Source organism: Salvia hispanica, chromosome 6, assembly GCF_029641045.1.
Source record: "Salvia hispanica isolate PSC_SH4W2 chromosome 6, Shi_PSC_v1, whole genome shotgun sequence".
NCBI lineage: Eukaryota > Viridiplantae > Streptophyta > Magnoliopsida > Lamiales > Lamiaceae > Salvia > Salvia hispanica.
The window spans coordinates 24,348,118-24,372,214 of record NC_142697.1 but is presented as its reverse complement, the minus strand read 5'-3'; the positions used below and the strand labels follow the sequence as shown (position 1 = coordinate 24,372,214).

At 36.2% G+C, this 24,097-nt stretch overlaps 4 protein-coding genes and 1 pseudogene across 5 annotated transcripts; 2 read left to right on the top strand and 3 right to left on the bottom strand.

Annotated features, from left to right (window-relative positions):
• On the top strand, positions 1-1,486 carry LOC125205259 (Homeodomain-like superfamily protein). Its single transcript, XM_048104087.2, has 4 exons — positions 1-491; positions 564-640; positions 714-838; positions 920-1,486. Exons 1-4 carry the CDS (start codon positions 368-370, stop codon positions 1,359-1,361), a joined length of 768 nt encoding a protein of 255 aa, XP_047960044.1. The 5' UTR covers positions 1-367; the 3' UTR covers positions 1,362-1,486.
• Positions 1,487-1,651: 165 nt separating this feature from the next.
• LOC125205261 (E3 ubiquitin-protein ligase MPSR1) lies at positions 1,652-2,367 on the bottom strand. The gene has a single exon (XM_048104089.2). The coding sequence runs from the start codon at positions 2,365-2,367 to the stop codon at positions 1,780-1,782; it is 588 nt and encodes a 195-aa protein (XP_047960046.1). The 3' UTR covers positions 1,652-1,779.
• A 203-nt stretch (positions 2,368-2,570) lies between these two features.
• On the top strand, positions 2,571-3,582 carry LOC125205260 (uncharacterized). Of its 2 annotated transcripts, none has more exons than XM_089061020.1 (4): positions 2,571-2,808; positions 2,898-2,986; positions 3,051-3,203; positions 3,279-3,582. In XM_089061020.1, the coding sequence occupies exons 1-4, from the start codon at positions 2,571-2,573 to the stop codon at positions 3,429-3,431; spliced, it is 633 nt and encodes a 210-aa protein (XP_088917146.1). In that variant the 3' UTR covers positions 3,432-3,582. The 2 variants fall into 2 exon arrangements, with proteins under 2 accessions (XP_088917146.1, XP_047960045.2); XM_048104088.2 differs by having other exon boundaries at positions 3,276-3,582.
• A 1,683-nt stretch (positions 3,583-5,265) lies between these two features.
• LOC125207948 (extracellular ribonuclease LE-like) lies at positions 5,266-6,469 on the bottom strand. The gene is made up of 4 exons (XM_048107471.2): positions 6,323-6,469; positions 6,085-6,240; positions 5,764-5,962; positions 5,266-5,661 (listed from the first exon to the last, which is right to left on the bottom strand). Exons 1-4 carry the CDS (start codon positions 6,428-6,430, stop codon positions 5,438-5,440), a joined length of 687 nt encoding a protein of 228 aa, XP_047963428.1. The 5' UTR covers positions 6,431-6,469; the 3' UTR covers positions 5,266-5,437.
• Positions 6,470-9,757: 3,288 nt separating this feature from the next.
• Positions 9,758-18,515, bottom strand: LOC125206417 (amino acid transporter AVT1I-like; annotated as a pseudogene).
• Positions 18,516-24,097: the final 5,582 nt, after the last annotated feature.

The window sequence follows — 24,097 nt, the reverse complement described above, 5'->3', positions numbered from 1 at the left end:
ACATCATGGTGGGCACTGCCTAACTCCTATGGGAATAACTTAAGAGTGAAAGAGAGGTGGGAATACAGGAGGATAAAAACAAACCATACACTTTTTTTTGCTCTCTTTCTCTCCTTTTGAGACTCCAAATTGAAGTATGTTGCTTTCTCTGTTTTTGCTGCATCACAGAGATTCTCCCCACCCTTTCAAGTCAAATAAAAAAAAAGGAAATGGGAAATGGGAGAAAAGAAAGGGCCACAGCTCACAGCATATATTCCCTCACAACACAACCCCACTTATGTTTCCAGATATGGAGTGACAACATAGTACATGCCAACAATTATAAAGAGAATTCAATCACCTCCTATGATCATCATCATTACCATCCATGGCTCTTCTCAACCAAGACATGAACCTCGTCCTCTCCAGCGACGCCAAGCCCCGACTCAAATGGACTCCTCAGCTCCACCAACGATTCGTCGACGCTGTCAAACAGCTCGGAGGCCCTGAGAGTCAGTATCACACTTCTCCATTCCTACAAAGTAGAATCATATAGTCTAATGTCTTAACAACTTTATTTGCAGAGGCCACTCCCAAATCCTTGATGAGGGTCATGGGCATTCAAGGATTGACTCTTTACCACCTCAAGAGCCATTTACAGGCAAATATTCTATTCCCTTCATTTCAGACATGAAAACATATTTAACAACAGAATGGATTCTTGTATTGTGCAGAAATACAGACTGGGACGAAGCCACCAGTCGTCGTCTTCGTCGCAGAGCTTCCACCACGACAGCAGAGAGACGGAGAGTAGCAACATAGTAACTAGCAAGAAGAGCAATGCGGAGAAGACAAATGAGTAATAACTTCAATTAGAGGCTCTAGTAGCTAAAGAAAGGGGTGGTGGTGGTGGCTGAGTGTGTTGTGTTTGTGGATGCAGTGTGCAGGTGGCGGAGGCTCTGAAAATGCAGATGGAGGTGCAGAGGAAGCTGCATCAGCAGATAGAGGTGCAGAAGCATCTACAGCTGAGGATGGAGGCTCAAGGGAGATATCTCCAGTCGGTGCTCAAGAAGGCGGAGGAGACTCTCTCTGGATACAGAGCCTGCTCCATCGAGGCCGAACACGCTCGAGCTCAGCTCTCTCACCTCGCCTCCATGGTCGACTCCGGCTGCACCACCTCCGTCATGACTGACAGTGACGCCGACAAGGTCTTCGCCGGCTGCTCCTTTGAGAGCTCCCTCACCTCCTCGGAGATCAATGATAATCCGGTTTCGGAGAAACGGAAAAGGGATGATATAGATTTGAATCGCGACTCGCTCAATGAATTCGACTCGGGGCCTAGACCTAGAGGGATTGACTTGAACTCCGATGGAACTTTTTAGTGTGTATACTCATCATGTTAATGCTATACTATTAATATAATTATAAGATGCCTATATATCGTGACTATGTATATTGTTTTGTACACCCTTTTGTGGAAGATCAGGATATCCTTATTTTTTAAGTATATAGTCTAGTTCATGCATATTCTCCACCTCTTCTTAACAGAGCTACATTCTCACTATAGTTTACAAGATTTTAAGAAATGTTGATCATCTTATCCTGAATTTGGGGGATTCTGTGTGTTCAGTTTCTGTGAATGAGAAAGTAAATTCATTGGGACATCACAAACTACCTTCAGAGCCAAGCTTGCATTCATCTAATGAAAACATTTGAATCAATTTTTCTCTTCACCAATTCGATCAACCAAACAAATAACTTTGCACAAAAACCAGAGATATATACACAAATCAAGTAGATTCAACTGGAATCACTAGAATCGCCATCATTCTCACTCCCTGTTTCACCACTTCTCCTCTCACCACCAAACGTAAAACTCACCCAAATCTCTTTCCTCCTCTTCTTCTCGTCATCCATCGGCATCTCGTATCTACAAACGGGGCAGGACCCGTGAATTCTCAACCATTTCTCTATACACTCGCCGTGAAACCTATGCTTGCACGGCATCCGTTTCGCCTTCTCCCCAGCTTCCCAGTCCTCCAAGCAGATCACGCACTGATCGCCGCCTTCTTCTTCGCCGACCACCACTTCTACGGTCTCCATAGCTTCAATTGCCGCTTTTGACGCCGGCGGCCGGCCGCTCTTGCGAGAGAACAATTCTTCGAGAAAGGACTCAAAACCTGAGTTGTTGCTATTATCGCTGCTGCTTCTCTCGATCACTACCATGCCCTGCGTGAAGGGGTTGATTAGCACGATCCGGTCAGGCGGGCTGCCAGAATCCTCCGCCGCAGCAGCGTTGAGGCCGAGGAGGAAGGGTAGGAAGAGGGAGATGTCTCTGTTTCTCGAATTGATTAGGCTTTCGATGAAGGGAGAGGGCTCCGAAGCCATTTTTTGCGACGAAATTGAAAAGAGAGAAGAGAGATTGCGAGGTGGATTAGGGATTGATGATTAGAATTTAGATGGAAATGGAGTGATGAAGAAATTGGGGAATTTTTAAGCATGAAGGTGGGCGGCAACAGGAAGATAGTAGAAGGATCTAGAAGTAAATTAGTGTGTTTGTTGATTGAGTGACTGATTGTTTATGTTTATCCATGTCGCACGCGTGGATAAGATTCACTACGTGCGGCTTCACCACAATTCCAGTAGGCGCCCCCTATTTTAAAAAGAAAAAATTTCTAGTTCAAAACGCCACGCACTCTCTCACCGCTTCTGCTCTGCTGGAATGTTTGATTGAATTAAACATGGCGATGGCTTCTTATTTTAATTCATTGAAATTCCATGGTTGTGCTCGTCTTCATACCTCCAGTATCCTTCCTCTCCCCCCTGCAAGTAAGTGAGTGTGTTGTTTTATTTACTTTGCGAGGAAGGTGTTTGTGTTAATGCTTGTGAGAGAGAAAGTGATGAAAGTTTAATTCCAGATGTTGCGATGAAGCCTCTGGTGATTGAAGCAAGAGCGAATCAACGGACGGAGAGCCCGAAAATTCGCAACAGGAGAACAAGGAAAAAGGTAGTAAAACAATCCGTCACTCCTGATAAATGGATATGGGCGTTGCTGATATCTTTTTGGACAGTTTAACGGAACAGCAGCGCGGCCGAGGCTATCGGTGTTCTGCTCGGAGAAGCAGCTGTATGCAATGTTGGTTGATGATCAGAATAACAAGTGTTTGTTCTATGGAAGTACTCTGCAGAAAACAGCGCGAAAGGATCCTTGTTGCTCCACTGCTGTAAGTGTTTAATTACTTGGGTAGATTCAGTAGTGAAATGGGAATGAAATGTGTGGCATTGTGGAATGTTAGGAGGCGGCGGAGCGGGTTGGGGAAGAGCTGATCAAGGCTTGTGAAAGTCTCAACATAAGTGAGATATCATCGTATGATCGGAATGGTCTGAGCGTAGGACACCGGTTGCAAGCCTTTGAAGTTGCGATTGCTCGACATGGTTTTTTGAATCGCTAGAGATGTCATTCTGGTTTCAGCTGAAACCTTCTTTATTTTGTGGGAAGACAATAAGTGTCCTACATCCACTTTATTTATAACTCCATGATCATAAGAATAAGCAACAGAAAATAATTTCTTATTTTTATATAATAGATTACTTTTGAACCAACAGTTAGTAAAAGAAAATAGTTTGGACATTAGAAAAATTGAGGATAATATAGAAGTTGCAGTGGGAGATTAAATTGAATAAGAATTTGTAGTCCAACTCCTTGCTTTCAGTCTTCAAACTCTCATAAGAAAGCCTCAAAGTCTCACATCTTCAAGGTTATTATTTAGGCCTATATGCCCAATTGATTTCGTAAAAACTGGGCTGAAATTCCAAATTCGATGAGCTAATTTTGGGGTTTTCAAGTAAGTATTCAAGGTCCCTTGCAAAATAATGAAAATCTATCTATATAATAATATATAAAAGGGGAGTTTTAGGGGTATTTAGGAAATAAGAGGAATTTTGGGATATTTAGGGAATAGCCCTTTTGTTTGTAAATTTAAAACTTAAAATTTGTGACCAAATTTTAAAGAACTGTATTTTGTTTGTAAATATAAAATTTAACACAAATTTAAATTCCACAATTGAAGGGATAGAATTTGACTAATTTATTTTGTTTCTCTATAATTAATCCATGAATATATTCATGGTGCTAAATTTAATTAATTATTATAATCTATTCCAAATAAAAGTAGTCGCACGATTAATGCAAATGGTAATTAAATAATTTATAATTCAATTGTATTCATTTTTAAAGAATCATAATTGTAATTATTTTTAAATAATATTTTTTGTTTCCCTACAATTAATCCATGAATATGATTTTACTATAATTCAACTGTGATCATTTTAAAGAATCATTTTAAGGCTTATTTACTTTTTCCATCTATCCATCTCTTATTTTACTTATGCATTAAAATTTGTACGTAAAAAATTGCATATTCTGGTAAAAAAAAAAAAATATATTCTTTTAATAGTCAATAACTATCAAACACGAGATATGCATACTTAGTACTCCATTTAAAAATTTTAAAGGGTTTATTGATATTTTCACGAGGATTAAGATAATAATTTAATAGTAAAACAATTAAACTTTATATAATTGTTGTTTATTATAATACCTAATAATTAAATAGAGTTATATTAATATGCTTGTATTTATTTTTTTATTAGTTTTATGACTGAATCAATGAATAATATTCCCTTTGTTTCATTAAAAATGAAATGTTTTACTTTTTGGATTGTCCTATAAAAATGAAATGTTTCTTTAAATGAAAATAACATCATTTCTACTTTTTCATCTCTCTTACTTTACTATCTCTTCAAATAACTTACACAATAACATTACATAAAATCTTGTCGAAAATCAAATGTGTCATATTTAATAGCACGGAGGAAGTAAATATTTAGTCAATCCTAATGATGATATGGTGACTAAGTATCCTAATATTAATGGAGTAATAATTATATAAGACTATCAATAAGTAGGAGTAGTTGATAGGTCAGTTTCATCGATTAATATGCAATAACTATTACTCCTATTTCCCATATCACTCATAACCCAATAAAATCACACATACTCCTATTATTTCAACTGTTTTGCACATCCCAACAAGGCAACAGCTACTAATTAATTCTTGCACCAAAATACCCCTAATTATTTTTTTTATGAATCGAATTTATTTAGTGTGTTTAGTTTCGTTTCTACTTCTCTTCCCCCGAAATAAACCCCTCATATCCTCATCTAATCAGTCCCCTTTTTTAGCAAACAAGCACATCCAATATGTACTCATTAAACAATCGACATAGAAAAAATTGACAATATAACAGTCATTTTCACTTACAAGGAAACACCGCATTTAAAATACATTTGACAAATGTGATTACATACGTACGGTACAATCAAACGGTTAAGGAAAAATACATTGACGTAGCAAAAGCAAATGCTACACTCCAAGAAACATGTGTCTAAATAAAATTAAAACGATGGAAACTGAATGGTAGATGCACATTGCCCATTTGGAAAAATAGGACATTTGATTAAATTAGAGCCCGATTTATCGATGCATAGATAAATCTGGTATAGCTGTTTGTTGCCATCTGCATCAGAATTGCACTCGATCCATGGAGTATAACCTATGGCATTACTTATTGTAGTCTTTATGCTGCTCAAGCTATAAGAACCACCATCCGGACTTATCCCTGATAATCAAGTATTTAGATTTAATAAAAAAAATTACTCAAAATAACTTTTGTTTGTTCACACTAAAATCAGTTAATATTAAAGCTAGGAATGGGAATTACCTCCATTTTGTAGAATTTGGAGAAGATCATATTTAGATTTGAGGTTGAGAGTGGCTTTGAAGTAGCCATGTTGGTCCAGATTAGATTCCGAACATGTGCCATGTTTGTCCCACTCGTGTGACCAGAATGTGGTGCCACTGTTGCTGGGACAAGCTAAAGTAGGCCAATCTTGTTGCATTCGGCTAATTAGGTCTGATATCTGCATAATAAATTCAAATATTATAAATTACAAACAATTTAAAAGGAGAGTAGCGAAAAAAATAAAACCTACAAGTATTACACAATTAGTTTATATATGAAATTTTTTTACAGTAGTTATACCTTGGACTGGTCATATAAATTGTTGGGGTCACAATTTGAAGGGTAAGTGCCGTCGTTGTAATTCGGCCAGAGTCCGTGGATGCCGAAATCAGCTGCGGGCTTCCCCGTAGTTGGATAGCAACAACTTTGTTTCGTATCACAATATGATCCAGGCCACTAAATTAAAATCATACGTTATAATTCAACTACGATTTAGTACAAAATTCTAATGTAAAGAATTAGGCAATAATTAAATTACCTGTTGAACAAAGTAAAAGAAATCAAAATTTTGAGCAACAGACAGCACAAAAAGATATTGTAAGAGCAAGAACTTAATAGTAAGAGTTAAAGTAGTATTTTTCTCCATTTTGAGATGTGTTATATTGAGTGATGCAATTTTGTGGGTTTTATAGACAGATATGAAAATGTGAACGGTCGATGCCGGCAATAGCAACTTAATCAAACTGCTACGGTTCTATGAATGTGAACTCAAGAAATAGATGAATTGTGACATTATATTGCTTGCTTTCATTTGATTGGGACCATTTATGGCTCAAAATAAAAAATAATGTATGTGCATTTTGGATCATTTTTGGCATATTCCTTGGATTGGGAGTGGATATGAATTTTAATTACGGAATCACAATAATTGATAGTGTGAAAGGTAAAAGCAATAAATATTTAGAGATAAACATTTACATTATTAATAAAACTTGTGATGGGATTTCAATTTGATCAGCTGAATCCACTCTGGTTTAGGGCAATAATGGGATGTAACTCAATTGTAATTTCCCTAAATTTCATTGGCATTAATTCGTTTAAGTGTCAATCCAATCAAATATATTTTCGTTTCCCTTTTATATTACTTCCTCTTTTCAAGCACGTCAAGGTAGTAGTAGTAGTAATCAAATTCATGAACTCACCTTGTATGTTTGGCTGGTCCCACGTACATATGTCAACGGCAAATTGTATCTACTTATTAATTCTTTATTGTTGAATTTATTTTTCTTTAAAATATTTTTATTTATTTTTTAAAATTAAATTCACGCTTCACACGCATCGAATAATAATTTGGTACCAACCGTAACAGATGTGATTGGAGTACGTTATATGAACAAAGCAAAGAACCTAAACTGCTGGTAAAGCTTTATCACTAAAACAAAAACATGATTCAAATCTTAATCTTTCATGACTGTTTTGAATTTCCAAACATGTTTTTTGTCTTCCCTGTAAGTCCTAACAAGGGAGTAGTATAATATCGCCTACTTTTAAATATTTTTAATAAATTATTATGCAAACACCTCTATATATTATTACAACAAAGTATAACCGAAATCAAAATTGAAAATGTACCACCCTTATCAAAACAAATTTCCGCGTCTCTGAAATATAAGAGCCATATATTTGGACAAATTCTAAATTTTTTTATACGTAAGAGCATCTGCAGCGGTGGCGTCCGTCCGTCCGTCCGTGCCGCTGAGCGCGAGCTCGTCCGTCCGCTGTTGTGAGCTGTCCGTCCGTGCCAGCGGCACGACGCTGCTCTTAGTTAAGAGCACGTCCGTGCCGCTGAGCAGCCCTACGTGGTGTATTCTTATTGGCCAATGGCTAAATTCGATTTTTTGTTTTTTATTTTTTTTTAAATTCAAAATTTATTTAAAAAAATGTTTTTAAATAAAAAAAAATATTTTCCCACTTCCCAAAAAATTATATCCGTTTTCTACCCATTTTTAATTTATTTTTCAATTTTTTCCCCAAAAATTCACATCTTCATCTATAAATACCCCCACTTCAACACAAAAAATTCCTATAACACTTTAATTATAGGAAATTTTAATTTGTAGGATTTTAATTATGTATTTTTTTATTTTCTAGAATTTTAATTATGTATTTTTATTTCTTAGGATTTTAATTATGTAATTTTTATTTTTTAGGATTTTATTTATGTAATTTTTATTTTTTAATATATTTTTTATAATGTAAAAATGTTTTTAGTAATTGAAATATTTAAATTGAATAATAGAATAGTGGAACCCTTGAGCTTGTCCTTAGCTAAGAGCACAGATGTGAGTGTTGTGCTCTTAGCTAAGGACAAGGAGTAAAAGTGGGTTCGGACCCACTTCCGTGCTTTTAGCACTTAGCTAAGAACACGGATGAGGATGCTCTAAAAGAAAAGATTAGATGAGTAATTTGTATGTTGGTTTAACTTGCCGTACATTTTTTTTTGCTTATTTAGGGGTAATCATCAATAATACAGGGCATGACAATGTCACATCAATCTTTCCAAGCTTATGTGAAAGGTAATACCAGAATTTTGGATGATTGTAGCCGAATTTGCTTCTTAACATTATCGGACGGACACCAATTAAATTTTTAAATACAAGAATTTTTTTTGAAATTTAGGGTTGACTTTAAATTTTTGTATGTATCAATTTCTTTTAAGTTTTACAAATTTACGCAGAACAATACAGTCCAGTAAACCAAATTAAGTTGATAACAATTGCGATTGTCCGAGATATTGTTTTGTTTTCCAATACAGTCAATATCAAACTTAATTATATTAATCATGTTAACAGCGCCTAAATCTTGTCTGTATATATCCTAACAATCTACCACATGTGTTATACATCAAATTAATTGTAATTCTATAAAGATTCTAATAAAATCTCAATTGCATATATTTATATAATTATTTTTTATATGAAAATAACAAAAAACTAGACCTATATTAATCCTTAATCTCTATATGTACTTGTGAAAATCAATATAAACACTACTCCCTCCGTCCCTGAAAATTTGTCACCTATTTCCATTTTCATCCGTCACTAAAAATTTGTTATTTTTCATTTTTACCATTTTTTGGAAGTGCACTCTACACTCCACTAACTCATTCACACCCAAATTTTATTATAAAACTAATATATAAAAGTAGAACCCACATGCCACCAACTTTTTCAACCCACTTTCTATCACATTTCTTAAAAATTGCCGGATCAAATGATGACGAATTATTAGGGATGGAGGGAGTATAAAGAATCTACATAGTCAACATGTCCAATTTGTATACATCAATTTGTATAAAATACTAAAATAGAAAAATAATCTTATAATAACTTGAAATTTGCACGTTAGTGTGTCATAATATTGATCCATCATATTATATATGCTGGTTGTATTTTTATAGATTTTTTTTTATTGTGTAGTATTTAAAAAAAAATTGAAATAGGAAAAATGACTTGAAATTAGCACGTCGAGGAATGACTTAAAATTAGCACGTTGTAGGAATGGCTTGAAATTAGCACACTCTAGGAATTGACTTGAAATTCACAGTGTTTGCAAAACGTACACCACAAAAACCTAAAGTGTCCGAAATTAGCACGTTCTAGGAATGACTTGAAATTAGCACATTCTAGGACTGACTTGAAATTCACACGGTGTTTGCAAAACGTACACCACAATAACCTAAAGTGTCTAAAATTAGCACGTTCTAGGAATGGCTTGAAATTAGCACATTCTAGAAATGACTTGAAATTCATACGGTGTTTGCAAATCGTACACCACAATAACCTAAAGTGTCCATAGCATTACTAAAATGAAATCAATACAAACATAGTAAAATTTCAACGGTCAACTAACACAAAAGGGAATAGAAAGAAACAACAAGCTAACAAGAGTAGCTCACCCATACATAACATCCCTAAAGATGTAGAACGATGTCCCTAACCGAAACAAAAGTCCCCGCCATGGCAACAAAAATTCCAACAACAAGAATCACCAAAATAAGTATAAGCTCCAACCCCAATTTGTGAGATACTCGATTGATCTTCAAATAGCAAAGACATGGAAACAATATGGAGGCACTCACGCTCAGAAACCCCCCAATAAACGCCATCACGTATCCAAAAAAGGGTACACTTAGCGCAATAATAGCACTATAAGCCACTCGTACGGATTAAGTAGCGTAATCTATTATAATTTCGTGCAAACTTATCTTCAAGGTTCGTTGCGATGGGAGATATAATGATGGCGTGTTTTGTAATGGGAATGACAAGCGTCATGCAAATTTCAACTTTGGTACTTATGTTTTGTAATGGGAGATTTAAAGTCACTTGTGACATTAAATTCTCTCCATACATTAAGTATCCAACAACACCCATTGATCCATAGATTATAGTGCTCAAAACAAAACACACCGCCAATACCTAAAGAAAAGAGTGTAGCAAATAAATTATTCAAGTTCATTACAAAAAAAAAAGTAAAGGGTATAAGTGAGTATATATACCTTAGGAAATTTAGTTTTGTCTCTCATTGAATTGCAAATAGTAGGAAAAATAGCATGACCACAATAACAAAATGTGTACAAGCTCACTGCAGTTGGCATTACATTATACCTCCAAAGAGTTCCCTTTTCATGAAATCCAACATTCTCAAACGCTCCAATCCAAACAATCATAGCAATAATCAATGACGGACCCAGAAAATTGTAATCGTGGGATCGGATAAAGAATTAGTATCAGTAATATATATAGTATTTAAATTATTATAATTTAATTAAATATATTTAAATTATTATTATAAAAAATATATGCATTACAATTTAAAATTTACTTTTGTTTTAGTATTATTTAGGGTAGTAGTTGATTTCTATGAGAGTATTCATATCCTAAGTATTTAATATTTCAATTTATTTTTAATTTGTGATGCTTTGTACTTATTTTATTGTTTTATTGTTCTAATCATGCTTTTGTTTATGTTATTTTACAAATATTATTATTGATTTTAACTACAACTAAAAATTAAATTAATCTATTTACCATACTAACTAATACTAGTTTTTTAAAATAATTTACACGGAATCTACTAAAGCTATATCAATTGCATATAAATTAAACTAGTTATTATACTTAAATATATTAATTAGTTAGTGTATAACATAAATTAAATAAAAAATGAATAGTAGTATTGAAATTCCATGGTTACTAACGCAAAACAACAGCTTCTCTCTTCTCCCACATTTCTCTTTTCCCTGCGTCTAACTCTTTCTCATCAAGCTCAGTTCTTGAATTTAAATTTCTCCTCAAGTTACTATCTTCCTCATTTCTTCATTTTTACAACAATATTTTCTCTTATTTCTCTCCTTTCCTTTCTATTTTTCTCTAAATTTTTAGTTACTATCTTCCTCATTTCTCTGAAGTAGAAATGAAGCTGCCTTTCGTGGGGTCGGGAGGCGGAGTTGCCCTCAGTTGGCCGCCGATTACTGAGCTTCAAGCCAGCACTCATGGACCTGCGGTGGGGTCGCGCGACCCCACCTAGGCCCGTCATTGGCAATAATAATCATTGAGGCCAAAACCCCACCTGCAGAGAAATAAGCAAGAAATAAGCAAAGTGATAGAATTTCGACCAAAAACCATAGCAACAATACTTAAAAAAAGCCATAGTTGCACCTGCAGAGACATAAGCAAGGATAGAGAGATCTCTCAACCATGTCGTTGGCAGCATTACAAGTGCAGTAAGAATGATAAACATCGGCTTCCCTTCGATGGTCTTCCCCCAAACACGAATGTTTGTGTGAGGGAAGAGCTTGTGTAAGGAGGAAGAGCTCAAGATACATGAAGACAGATATTAGAACACTCCCCTTCTTCCCGAATGCATGCTCGCCTATGTCGGGGTAGGTTTTAATCCGACTGCTTCATGTAAGTTTTGTGTCTCACATATGTGACATGTGATAGAATCCTAAATAGAATTGGATTTTAGTATAATACATTATTTGGTATAAGACACATTTTACCCTAATTAATTGACTATCAATTAATTATTGTCACATATCAATTAATTAAATAATCATATTATATTTCTCCAAAGAGAATATATGTTCATATATATATGTGCCGATTGATTGCCAATGATTGGAAAAGATTGATTACATAATCTTTTTATGGAATGAATCTTCATTCCCTTGGCCATCAAGTAAAGAATCGTGCATATATATCATTAAGATTTGATTAGAATTGATTGTGATCAATTAGTAATATTAATAGACGGAAGATTATATTCTTGGTCAATAAGAAACGTATTTACTAATTATTTTGGGCCTCTTTGATGGAAAGGGATTTTAAGGTTTCATAGTTAGGGTTTGTCCTCTCTCTGCCTATAAATACAAGTGTGGTGATCCCATCAAATCACACACATTAAGAGAACACATAAACGAGGGAAAGAGAGAAAAACAAATCCTTGGAGTTGGAGCTGCGCTACTACACCAAAGAAAGTCCGAGGAAGTTCTCTCCGTCTTCCCCAATCGCTTCCGCCTTTCCGTCTTCTCCAATCGCTTCTGCTATGGATTGCCAAGGTATATTTCAATCCTACTATGTTTATGGTTTTACGTGAAATACACGATGTTCGAAGATCTTGCTTTATTTATATTCAATTATGTAATCTTGAATATATGATGATAAATAATGTCCAACATGTGGTATCAGAGCATGGTTGAGAACTCATGTATTTTTGTATTATAGAAAACCATATTTTCTTTTGAATTTAATTTTGATAAATTATTGATGTATCGAGAATCATGTTTGTGTATATTTTTTGGTTCTCGCTTTCTTTGATCTCGTGAACCTCTTTAGGCAGAGAAATTTTAATGAATCATATATTCAAATTAGTTTGGATTTTCATTACGTATTTAATGAATACACATGATTTTTAGTACACATGACTAGTTATGCATATACTTATCAAACTGAATATTATTTATTGTTTGGATGTTGTTATAGAAAATTGTTACTTCCGAATATTTAACTGTATTCGCATAATTTGTTTGTGAGTTGTACTGGTTAATTACCGTATCAATTAAAGAAAGTTTATTTTGTATTCTTTGAAATACATTGTTTCCATATTGATTCTATTTATATATGGAATTGATTTGGGTATTTTGATTGTGTATATACTTTTATGTAAATTGTGTTTGAATATATGCATTGATGAATTGAGATTTCAATTAAATGTTTTATGATTATGAATCTACCGAGATGGTGGAATGAATGATCACATAATTCAATTCTCGTTTTAACATGTATTTTGATTATATTATGTTTATTTTGCAATCACCAAAGTGAGGCAAAATAAGGAGAGTCTATAATCAAACTCATATTAAAATTTGTTTAAGCAATTAATCTCTATATGTTCTTGATTATATTATGTTTATTTTACAATCACCAAAGTGAGGTAAAATAATATTTTATAATCAAATTAAGTGAAAATTTGCTTAAGCAATTAATAGCTATGCATTCTTGATTATATTATGTTTATTTTGCAATCACCAAAGTGAGGTAAAATGGGAAGAGTTTATAATCAAGTTAATATGAAAATCTATGCATACAATTAATCATCATGTTTGTTGTGGCTATTCATTATCTAAATAGTTTGTTTGTCATAAAAGGTCTAGATTCCCAAAGGAAATAGTTTTTGCGACATAATAAACACTAATGGAGTTAATAATTTAAATTGGTGTCGATTACCCAAAGGTAACGCCAATTTATTATTACTCAATTATTGAACTAAGATATGTATATTAAAAGCATGATTATTATTATTGTATGAAGACTGCCCAAAGGAGTTTTCATAATTGCCTCATGATATGGGTTTTCAAATTAATGTTCGTGTTATTATTCAAAGCTTCATGTGAGCACTCATGTTCTTAATTTTCCCTATAATTGCAGCATAATTTTCTACTAGTATGTTTATCTCAAACGTTCCCCAACTTAATGGATCTGACTTCTCTGAATGGAAAGAGAAACTTAAGTTCACTCTTGGAGTAATGGACTTGGACCTAACACTGTTGAATGATAAGCCAATGATCTTATGATCAAAGTAGATGGCTGATTGCCCATAATGCTTGGGAAAAATCTAACAGGACTAAGTTTACACTTCATTAGAATGTTCGTTGCAGATAAAGTTTCTCAACGACTGATATTGCAAAAGAAAGTTTGCTGAATGTTGAGGATCGCTTCACGACTGCATATAAGGCTATTGCAGGAAAACTTATGAAGGATCTCACAAGCATGCAATATAATGGTTCTCGGACTATGTACAAGCATGTGATGGACATAAATAACATCTCTTCTGAGCTGAAATTAGGATTATAGGTGAATGAGGATTTCCTTGTCCAATTGACCCTAATTTCCTTACCTCCTCAATATGGACCATTCCAAATTGATTCACTATACAAGATTAGTGAACTTTTAAAGAATTGGGAAACGTATTGGTCTAGGAGGAGCGTAAGATGAAGAAGTGTGGAATGGGTGCATCTCATGCTCACATTGCAACCGAAGGAGCATCCAAAGGATAATATTCATTCGAATTTATTATTCTTATGCCATAAAAGAACTGGATCATGTTTCTAGTGAAAGAATTAAGAGGCTTATAAAGGATAATATTCATTCGAATTTAGACTTTACAAGCATTACCGTTTGTGTGGATTGTATTAAATGTAAACAAACCAAACACTACTAAAAATGCCACAAGAAGCAATGAGCTCCTTAAAATTATACATACAGATATTTGCGGACCTTTTGATGTCTCGACTTTTGGTGGAGAAAAATATTTTTTCACCTTTATTGACGATTTTTTCGTGTTATTGATTTATTTATTGCAAGAAAAATCTTAGGCACAGTTGAACATTTTATGACTGAGGTTGAAAGGCAATTAAATAGAAAGGTGAAAATTATTCGATCTGATAGATGTGGTGAATTTTATGGTCGTACCACTAAAATAAGTCAATTACATGGACCTTTTGCCAAATATTTAGAAAAGCATGGCATTCATGCTATGCCAAGTACGTCTCAGCAGAATGATGTTGCTGAGAGACGAAATCGAACTCTCATGGAAATGGTTAGAAGTATGATAATTCTACCTTACCCATAACGTTGTGAATTTATGCTCTTAGAACCGCTATTTATGCATTAAACCGGGTTTCTAGCAAGGTTGTACCAAAGACTCTATTATGAACTTTGGACAGGTAGAAAACCCAGTTTGCAGCACCTTCATGTTCGGGGCTGTTCAGTGGAAACTAGAGTATACTCTTCGCAAGAAAAGAAAAAAATGGATTTTAGACAATTATTGGTTATTTTATGGGTTACCAGAAAAATCCAAAGGGTATAGGTTTTATTGTCCTAATGATAGCATGGGAATTGTGGAAACTGGAAATATATAATTCTTTGAGAATGGTGAGATCAATGGGAGTTTTAACACTCATAATGCGGTCATTAATGAAATAAGGGTATAACCTTCTTCCCTCATTTCCTCAAGAATTAAGTGTGCCAAATATTGTTGAGGCTTCCTAATAATATTTGAATGACCAACCACTTAATGATGATGCCAAAGTCATTGAACATGGGTGTGGAAAAAAAAGAAACATCTACAAAAGTGCCATTAAGGCTTTTCTACAAAAATGAAGGTTGGGTATTTCTGATGTCTGTGGCTAATATCTCCAAGAATCCGAATGTAATATAGGAATACATAATGATCCAGTTTCATATTTACTAGCTATTAAGTGTAATAATTCTAATAAATGGATTGGTGCATGATAGAAGAGTTAAAATCTATGGATTAAAGTCTAGGACCTTGTCGAATTACCCGATAAACAAAAGTGTATTGGGTGTAATTGGGTCTTCAAGACCAAATTCGACATAAATGGTTTAATCTAACGATTTAAAGCCAGACTTGTTGTCAAAGGTTATACTAAAAAAAGATAGCATTAATTATAAAGAGACTTTCCCAAGTATCAAAGAAGGACTCACTTAGAATCATTTTGGCACTTGTAGCCCATTTCGACTTGGAACTACATCAAATGGATGTGAAAAACTGCTTTTCTAAATGGCGATTTGTAAGAAGAAGTCTTCATGAAACAACCTGAAGACTTCATTAAGAAATTGAATGAAATTTTTAGTCTGCAAACTTAAGACATCAATTTATGGACTGAAACAAGCTTCTCGACAATGGTATTTTAAATTCCATGACACTATTACTGCTTTTGGTTTTAAAGAAAACACTGTTGATCGGTGTATATACCTCAAGGTTAGTGGGAGCAAGTTCATATTATTGGTTTTGTATGTTGATGATATATTGCTTGCTAATAGTGACATTGGATTACTACATGACAATAAAATTATCTCTCTAAAAATTTCAACATAAAAGATGTGTGAGACATCCTATGTCATAGGATAGAAATATCTTGTGATCAATCACGTGGACTCTTGGATTGTCTCATAAAAGCTACATAGATCGAATCTTTTAGAGAGATACGGCATGAGTGCATGTTCTCCAAGTGTTGTTCCAATTCATAAAGGTGACAAATTCAGTTTGAATCAATGTCCAAAAACTGAATTAGAACGTAAGATGAAAAATATTCCTTATGCATTTATTGTGGGAAGTTTGATGTATGATTAAGTCTGTACTAGACCAGACATCAACTTTGCAGCTGGAATGCTAGGCCGTTACCAAAGTAACTCTGGTGTTGAACATTGGAGAACTGCAAAGATAATAATGAGATACTTAAAGGGAACAAAAGATTTTATGCTCACATTACGGAAATCTGATCAACTAGAAATTATTGGATTTCCATTAAAGCTAAATTTATGGTTTGCTTTGAAGCATTAATGATTGCAAAATTTTATTTCAGGCCTTGGTATTGTCTCCTCAATATCCAAGCCGTTGAAATTATATTTTGATGATAGTGCAACCATATCTTTCTGTAAGTATGACAAGTATTCAAGGAGCTAAACACATGGAATTAAAGTTTCTTATCGTGAAAGATGGAGTTTGGGAACAAAGAATATCTATGTAATATATAAGCACACAGCTTATGGTTGCTGATCCATTGACTTTGGCATTACCGCCTAAGACATTTATGGAATAAGTTAACATAATGGGTCTTGGGTATGGAAACGTCTAACCTTTATGTTTCCATGTTGGTTCAGACACTTAAGTTATGGATATTTTGAATTCAATAAAGTTGTTTCCACTTTTCCTGTATATACTTATTATTTGATATGCATATATACGTTTTTAGTATTAATGCAGGAGGTCTTGAAATAAGACAATTACGGACGCGGTGTCACTTATAGATTATATTCGAGTAGATATTGGTGATGTGGTACATGGAAGGAACTATATCGATTGAATGATATACGCCCGCCATGACCCACATTAGTAGTCTCTCTAATATAATACTTATGTTTACCAATGATGAAAGTATTTATAAAGTCCAATATTATGCGCGCCTTATGTTTATTATGTCTATTTTATTGTGGCTCTGTCAAGTGTGACAAGTGGGAGAATAGAAAGTTTTGTGTCCCACATGTTCGCCAAGTGGGAGAATGTAAGTTTTGTGTCTCACATATGTGACATGTGATAGAATCCTAAATAGAATTGGATTTTAGTATAATACATTATTTGGTATAAGACACATTTTACCCTAATTAATTGACTATCAATTAATTATTGTCACATATCAATTAATTAAATAATCATATTATATTTCTCCAAAGAGAATATATGTTCATATATATATGTGCCGATTGATTGCCAATGATTGGAAAAGATTGATTACATAATCTTTTTATGGAATGAATCTTCATTCCCTTGGCCATCAAGTAAAGAATCGTGCATATATATCATTAAGATTTGATTAGAATTGATTGTGATCAATTAGTAATATTAATAGACGGAAGATTATATTCTTGGTCAATAAGAAACGTATTTACTAATTATTTTGGGCCTCTTTGATGGAAAGGGCTTTTAAGGTTTCATAATTAAGGGTTTGTCCTCTCTCTGCCTATAAATACAAGTGTGGTGATCCCATCAAATCACACACATTAAGAGAACACATAAACGAGGGAAAGAGAGAGAAACAAATCCTTGGAGTTGGAGCTGCGCTACTACACCAAAGAAAGTCCGAGGAAGTTCTCTCCGTCTTCCCCAATCGCTTCCGCCTCTCCGTCTTCTCCAATCGCTTCTGCTATGGATTGCCAAGGTATATTTCAATCCTATTATGTTTATAGTTTTACGTGAAATACAAGATGTTCGAAGATCTTGCTTTATTTATATTCAATTATGTGATCTTGAATATACGATGATAAATAATGTCCAACACTTCAATCCATACACTTTTTCATGAGCAAAGCTGCGTAGAAACAGATTATTGCTTCAACAAAAAGGGATGCGAAAGAGAGCCATCCTCCTTGAGAGAGTGCATATGGTATGGATAATAGTCCAATCCCTAAAACGAGAAAAAAGAATTCAAAAATTAAATGTGAAATCAACGAAATGAATTTGTTGGATCTTGAAATATATACGTGTAACATATATATACCTGTTAGAGCACTGAGGCCATTGAAGCAAGTTGTCATGAAAGAAGCACCACTATTTTCGGATTCCAATTCATATTCTAGCGACTCCATGTGTGAAAGTAGAGTTGATTTTATGTTTGTGAAAATGGAGTTTTATTTTTTTATGACAAGCAATTTTTGAACAAGAGTTATAGTACTTTAAACCCATTTTGTATGCGCAAAACAAGAAGAAATAAATTGCCTCAACTAAAAATAATTATTATTATTCTAATTAATGGTATTAATAGTTTTACTTTATAGGTGAATGCACAATATTGATGGTGTGGCAGTGAAACTGCATAACGTACGCAAAACGAAGGCTGTATTTAATTTCTTCAACTATCATCAATTGTCTTAATTAAACTTAATTAATATTTTAATCCATTTATTTAATAGTACTTCATTAATAGTCTTTATATTTATTTTCAAATTCACTTTTACTACTTAATTACGTGTGTCATAGTAATACGGATTCATCTTTGCTTGTACTTTTCATTTTTTTTATCGCGAATTTACAAAAAATAACAGATTCTCAAAAAACTTGAAATTTGCATGGTATATGTGAAACTCGCACGTCTGATTGTGTAAAGTCGGCAGCAGGATGAAAGTAAATTGTGTGGAATTCTTCGGACGCGACCAGTGGCGGAGCCACATGGAACAAGGGGTACCACTGTACCCTCAAAATGTACCTCATAATGCATTTAGGTATGCCCAATAACAATTCACATCCTTGGTCCAATGGTAATCAGCTCTTAGAGCATCCACAATGGCGGCTAGCGCACCGGCTAGCCGATTCGCGTCGCTAGCCGGTCGGCTAGCCGAACCATAGGGACCGGCCAACGGTAAATCGGCGAGCGCACGCCGATTTTATCGATCGGTGAGCGATCGGCCAGCACCGTTTTTTATTTTTTATTTTTTGAATTTTTTTGAAATACTATATATACGCGATTTTAATTTCATTTTCATTTGCACCACTTGTTTTAATGAGTTTTCTCTCTTTCTAAATTTCTATACAAGAGCAACATCGAGCGATGAGTAACACGGGTGGTAGCAGTGGTGGTAGTGGAGGGAGTGGTGGGGATGCTGAGGAGTACGAACGGCGGATGAACGAGGCTATGGAGGCCTACATGAACCGCGAGTTAGAGCGGTACATGCAAAGGGTCGAACAGCAGGCGGTACCTCGCCCTCGACCCGTTGTCCACCGCCAAACAGTGATTGATCGGGATCACGTAGCTGCACATCAGCGGCTATATGACGACTACTTCGCACCGGACCCGCGGTTTAACGCAAACATGTTTCGGTGGCGTTTTAGAATGTGCAGGGAGTTGTTTATGCGTGTCGTTGACGCTATGGAACGTCGATATCTGTATTTTCGCTTCAGGCACAATGCGGCTGGCAGACCCGACCACACCCCTATTCAAAAGTGCACGGCGACAATCAGACAGTTTTCCTACAGAGGCGCGGCAGACATGTGGGATAAGTACCTCCACATCGGTGAGTCGACTGCTCTGGAATGTCTGAAGTGTTTTTTTGTCAGGGCGTGATTCAAATTTTCGGTGAGCACTGAGCAGTACCTTCGAAGCCCTACCTCCCAAGATTGTCAGTATCTGATGCAGATGCACGAGGAGCAGCATGGGTTCCCTGGAATGTTAGGCAGCATAGATTGTATGCATTGGGAGTGGAAGAACTATCCAACTGCCTGGAAGGGGGCCTACACGACCGGCTACAAGGGAAAGAATCCCACGATGACCCTCGAGGCCGTAGCTGATTACCGGCTGTGGATCTGGCATGCGTATTTTGGGGTAGCCGGGTCGAACAACGACCTCAACGTCCTCAACTCGTCGCCCCTCTTCAACGAGAAGTGTCAGGGCATCGGTTCGGCCGTCTCATTTGTGGCCAACGACAACCGACATGATATGGGCTACTACTTGGCGGATGGGATATACCTTAGGTGGCCTGTCTTTGTGAAGACGATCAGGCACGCAAATGATGACAGGAAGGCCTACTTTGCGGAACGGCAGGAGTCGGCGCGCAAGGACGTGGAGCGCACATTTGGTGTGCTCCAGTGTCGATGGGAAGCAATTAAGGGTCCACCGCGTTTGTGGGATGTCAAATGCATTGCTGATATAATGTACGCCTGCATTATCATGCACAACATGATCGTCGAAGACGAAGGCGTGCAACAGACTAATTGGGTCAATGACGATCCTGATGCAGCCGGTCCAAGCCACGGCGTGGCCACCCCCAACGTACGAAGGAGGGTACCTCACGATGAAGCCGACCGTCTCCAAGCACATGCCGACATGCGCCAAGTTGATGCTCATATTCAACTCCAAAATGATATAATTGAAGAGTTGTAGGCACAGAAGACTGCATGGCGATAGTTTTTTTCTTTATTATGTAATTTTTTTTTGAATGAATGTACTTTTTTGTAATGGAATTAATGAATTTTTCCGTATATGTCTCGTACATTTAATTCTGTAATTTAATCGTAAATTTAATTCCGTAAATGTAGTTTGCATTACGGAATTAAATTTACGCTATATTACGGAATTTAATTTACGAGACATATACGGGAAAATTCATTCATTTCATTAAAAAAGGTACATAGATAAAAAAAATACATGATTTTTTTAAAAAAATAAACGGGCTTCCACACACGAGCCCCGCCACTCTCTACTCCTCGTCGTCGTCGCCGCCACCCGGGGTATCTGAGCCCGCGTCTGAACCCCACACCAGTGCCCTCGTGGCATCCAAATCTACCTGCATGTTCTCGAGCATCGAGTGGAGAAACCTCTTCTCTGTGGGGTCAGTTGCGGCCTTCCACTCTTGGAAGACCTTGTACATCCGTTCCTCCGTTTTTGCACGCGAGAATAAGGTGTATGCGCGTGGGGAGGGGGGGGGAGGGGGTGCCGAGATGACCTCTTGGGGCGATAGGGGGGATCCTCCCCTCGCTGCCTGTTGCGCCCGCTTTTGGCCAACCGAGCGAGGGCGACGAGTAAAGGTTGGAGGGGATGGAAACTCCTCATCATCCGGGGGGAGGTCATGGGATCCGCCGCTGCTGCCGCTGTAGTCGCCGGAATAGTTCAGCCTCTGCTTCTTCTGCCACCCAGCGTCGCACCCCGCCCGGAACTTCTCGGAGTCCTTCAGCAACACATAGCATTCCCAGAAGGTGAACTCCTTATACTTCCTCCCCGACAAGGGGAACTGACTATCCGCTATCCTCCGGGCGTCCTCCTCATTCTGCCCACTAGTCAGCATGCGGAGGGCGTTGGCGTACAACCCCGAAAATCGGCCGACCGCGGCCCTGATACGTTCCCACCCCTTCCGACACTCCTCCCCGCTGTAGTCCTTTCCGTGCGGGCAGTTCCTCCTGTAGGCTGCTCTAATCTTCGCCCACATGTTGTCGACCCTCTGGTTGTTCGCAACCAGCGGATCGTCGCAAACCGACAACCATGCCTTGGCCACGCCGGCATACTCATCCTCCGTCCACTTCCTCCGCATGGGGTGTCGTGAATAGCAGGCTGCGACGACTCGCCAACCACCTTGCCCTTCCCCTTGGTCTTCTTCTTCTTTGGCGCGGCCTGACCCGCTGGAACGGGAGTGTCCGGCTCCCCGAGATCGATCCCCATCTCATGCAATGACAAAAGGTCATCGTCAGTGGACTGCGTCTCCACTTCGGTTGACGTGTGAGACGATGCCGTCAAAAAATCAAGAAAGGGACGATAGACTGTGCCATACCGACATCATCCCCATCATTTGCTGCTGCATCTGGGGCATACCTCCCCACCCCGGCATTGCCTGCCCGCCGCTGGCCTGCATTCCGCCCGGCATCCCCCACTGCATCCCCTTGGGTTCCCCCCCTGCATCCCCCCTGCACTCCCGTCATCATCCCCATCAACTGTTGCAAAGGGACGTTAAACCCTGGGCCCATCTGCCCGCCCATCTGGCCCCATCCAGATCCCACGGGTACCGTGGGAGTCTGAGATCCGCTCGTCGCCGGACTGGACTCGTTGTTGTTGTCCATCGCTCGATATTGCTCTTGTACAGAAATTTAGAGAGAGAGAAAACTCGTTAAAACAAGTGGTGCAAATGAAAATGAAACTAAAATTGCGTATATATAGGTTTTCAAAAAAAAAAATTTTAAAAAAATGAAAATTGGGCGCTGGCCGATCGGCACGCCACAATGGCGGCCAGCACATCGGCCAGCGCCCTCAAATCGGCTAGCCCACGACGATTTTTAGCCGATTCTCAATAGTTCGACTAGCCGACTGGCTAGCGACGCGAATCGGCTAGCCGCTATTGTGGATGCTCTCAAAGCGGCCTATGTGTGTTATTTTTTTTTTTAAATCTTTTTATCTTTTTTAATGATTCTTATATGGACTCCAAAGAAACCCATTTAATGCACACATCTTTTGTTTATTAAATCTTACGTATTTTTTATACTTTTCATTCTTTTGTTTTTTTTAATATTCTAATCCATTTGAAATCTACAAAATTCACATATATATTTATTTTCTCTATTTTTTCAAATCTTTAAAAACAATTTTTATACCTGAATCATTTAAGCATTTTAAGAATATTTTAATGTATTTGAAACCGATACAATTCACACGTATATTTATTCTTTCTGTTTCTCAAATTTTTAAAAGATATATTTATATCTTCATCATTTTAGCTTTTCAAAAATATTCTAGTGTATTTTAGTTCCATATCATTTCGTCATAATATATAGTAATAACTTTTTATCTTTCCAATTCTCTTCTAATGCAAATTTTTATGATGTTTTTAATAATAAATATAAAATAATCAATTATGATTGAGAAAACAAATTAAAGAAAATAAAAAGAAATTGATTAGATAAGATTTTGAAGCTTCAAAGTGGTACAATTATTTGTTGTACCCCAAATGAAAAATCATCCACCACTAGAAGCGACAAAGAGGGTCGGGGAAGAGCGGATCAAGACATGTGAAGATCTCAAACATAACTAAGATGTCATCATATAATCGGAATGGTTGAAAGCCTTTGACGTTTCCATTGGTCGCATGCAACGACGGACCCAGAAAATTGTAATCGTGGGATCGGATAAAGAATTAGTATCAGTAATATACATAGTATTTAAATTATTATTATTTAATTAAATAATTTAAATTATTAGTATAAAAAATATATGCATTACAATTTAAAATTTACTTTTGTTTTAGTATTATTTAGGGTAGTAGTTGATTTCTATGAGAGTATTCATATCTTAAGTACTTAATATTTCAATTTATTTTTAATTTGTGATGCTTTGTAATTATTTTATTGTTTTATTGTTCTAATCATGCTTTTGTTTATGTTATTTTACAAATATTATTATTGATTTTAACTACAACTAAAAATTAAATTAATCTATTTACCATACTAACTAATACTAGTTTTTTAAAATAATTTACACGGAATCTACTAAAGCTATATCAATTGCATATAAATTAAACTAGTTATTATACTTAAATATATTAATTAGTTAGTGTATAACATAAATTAAATAAAAAATGAATAGTAGTATTGAAATTCCATGGTTACTAACGCAAAACAACGGCTTCTCTCTTCTCCCACATTTCTCTTTTCCCTGTGTCTGCAACTCTTTCTCATCAAGCTCAGTTCTTGAATT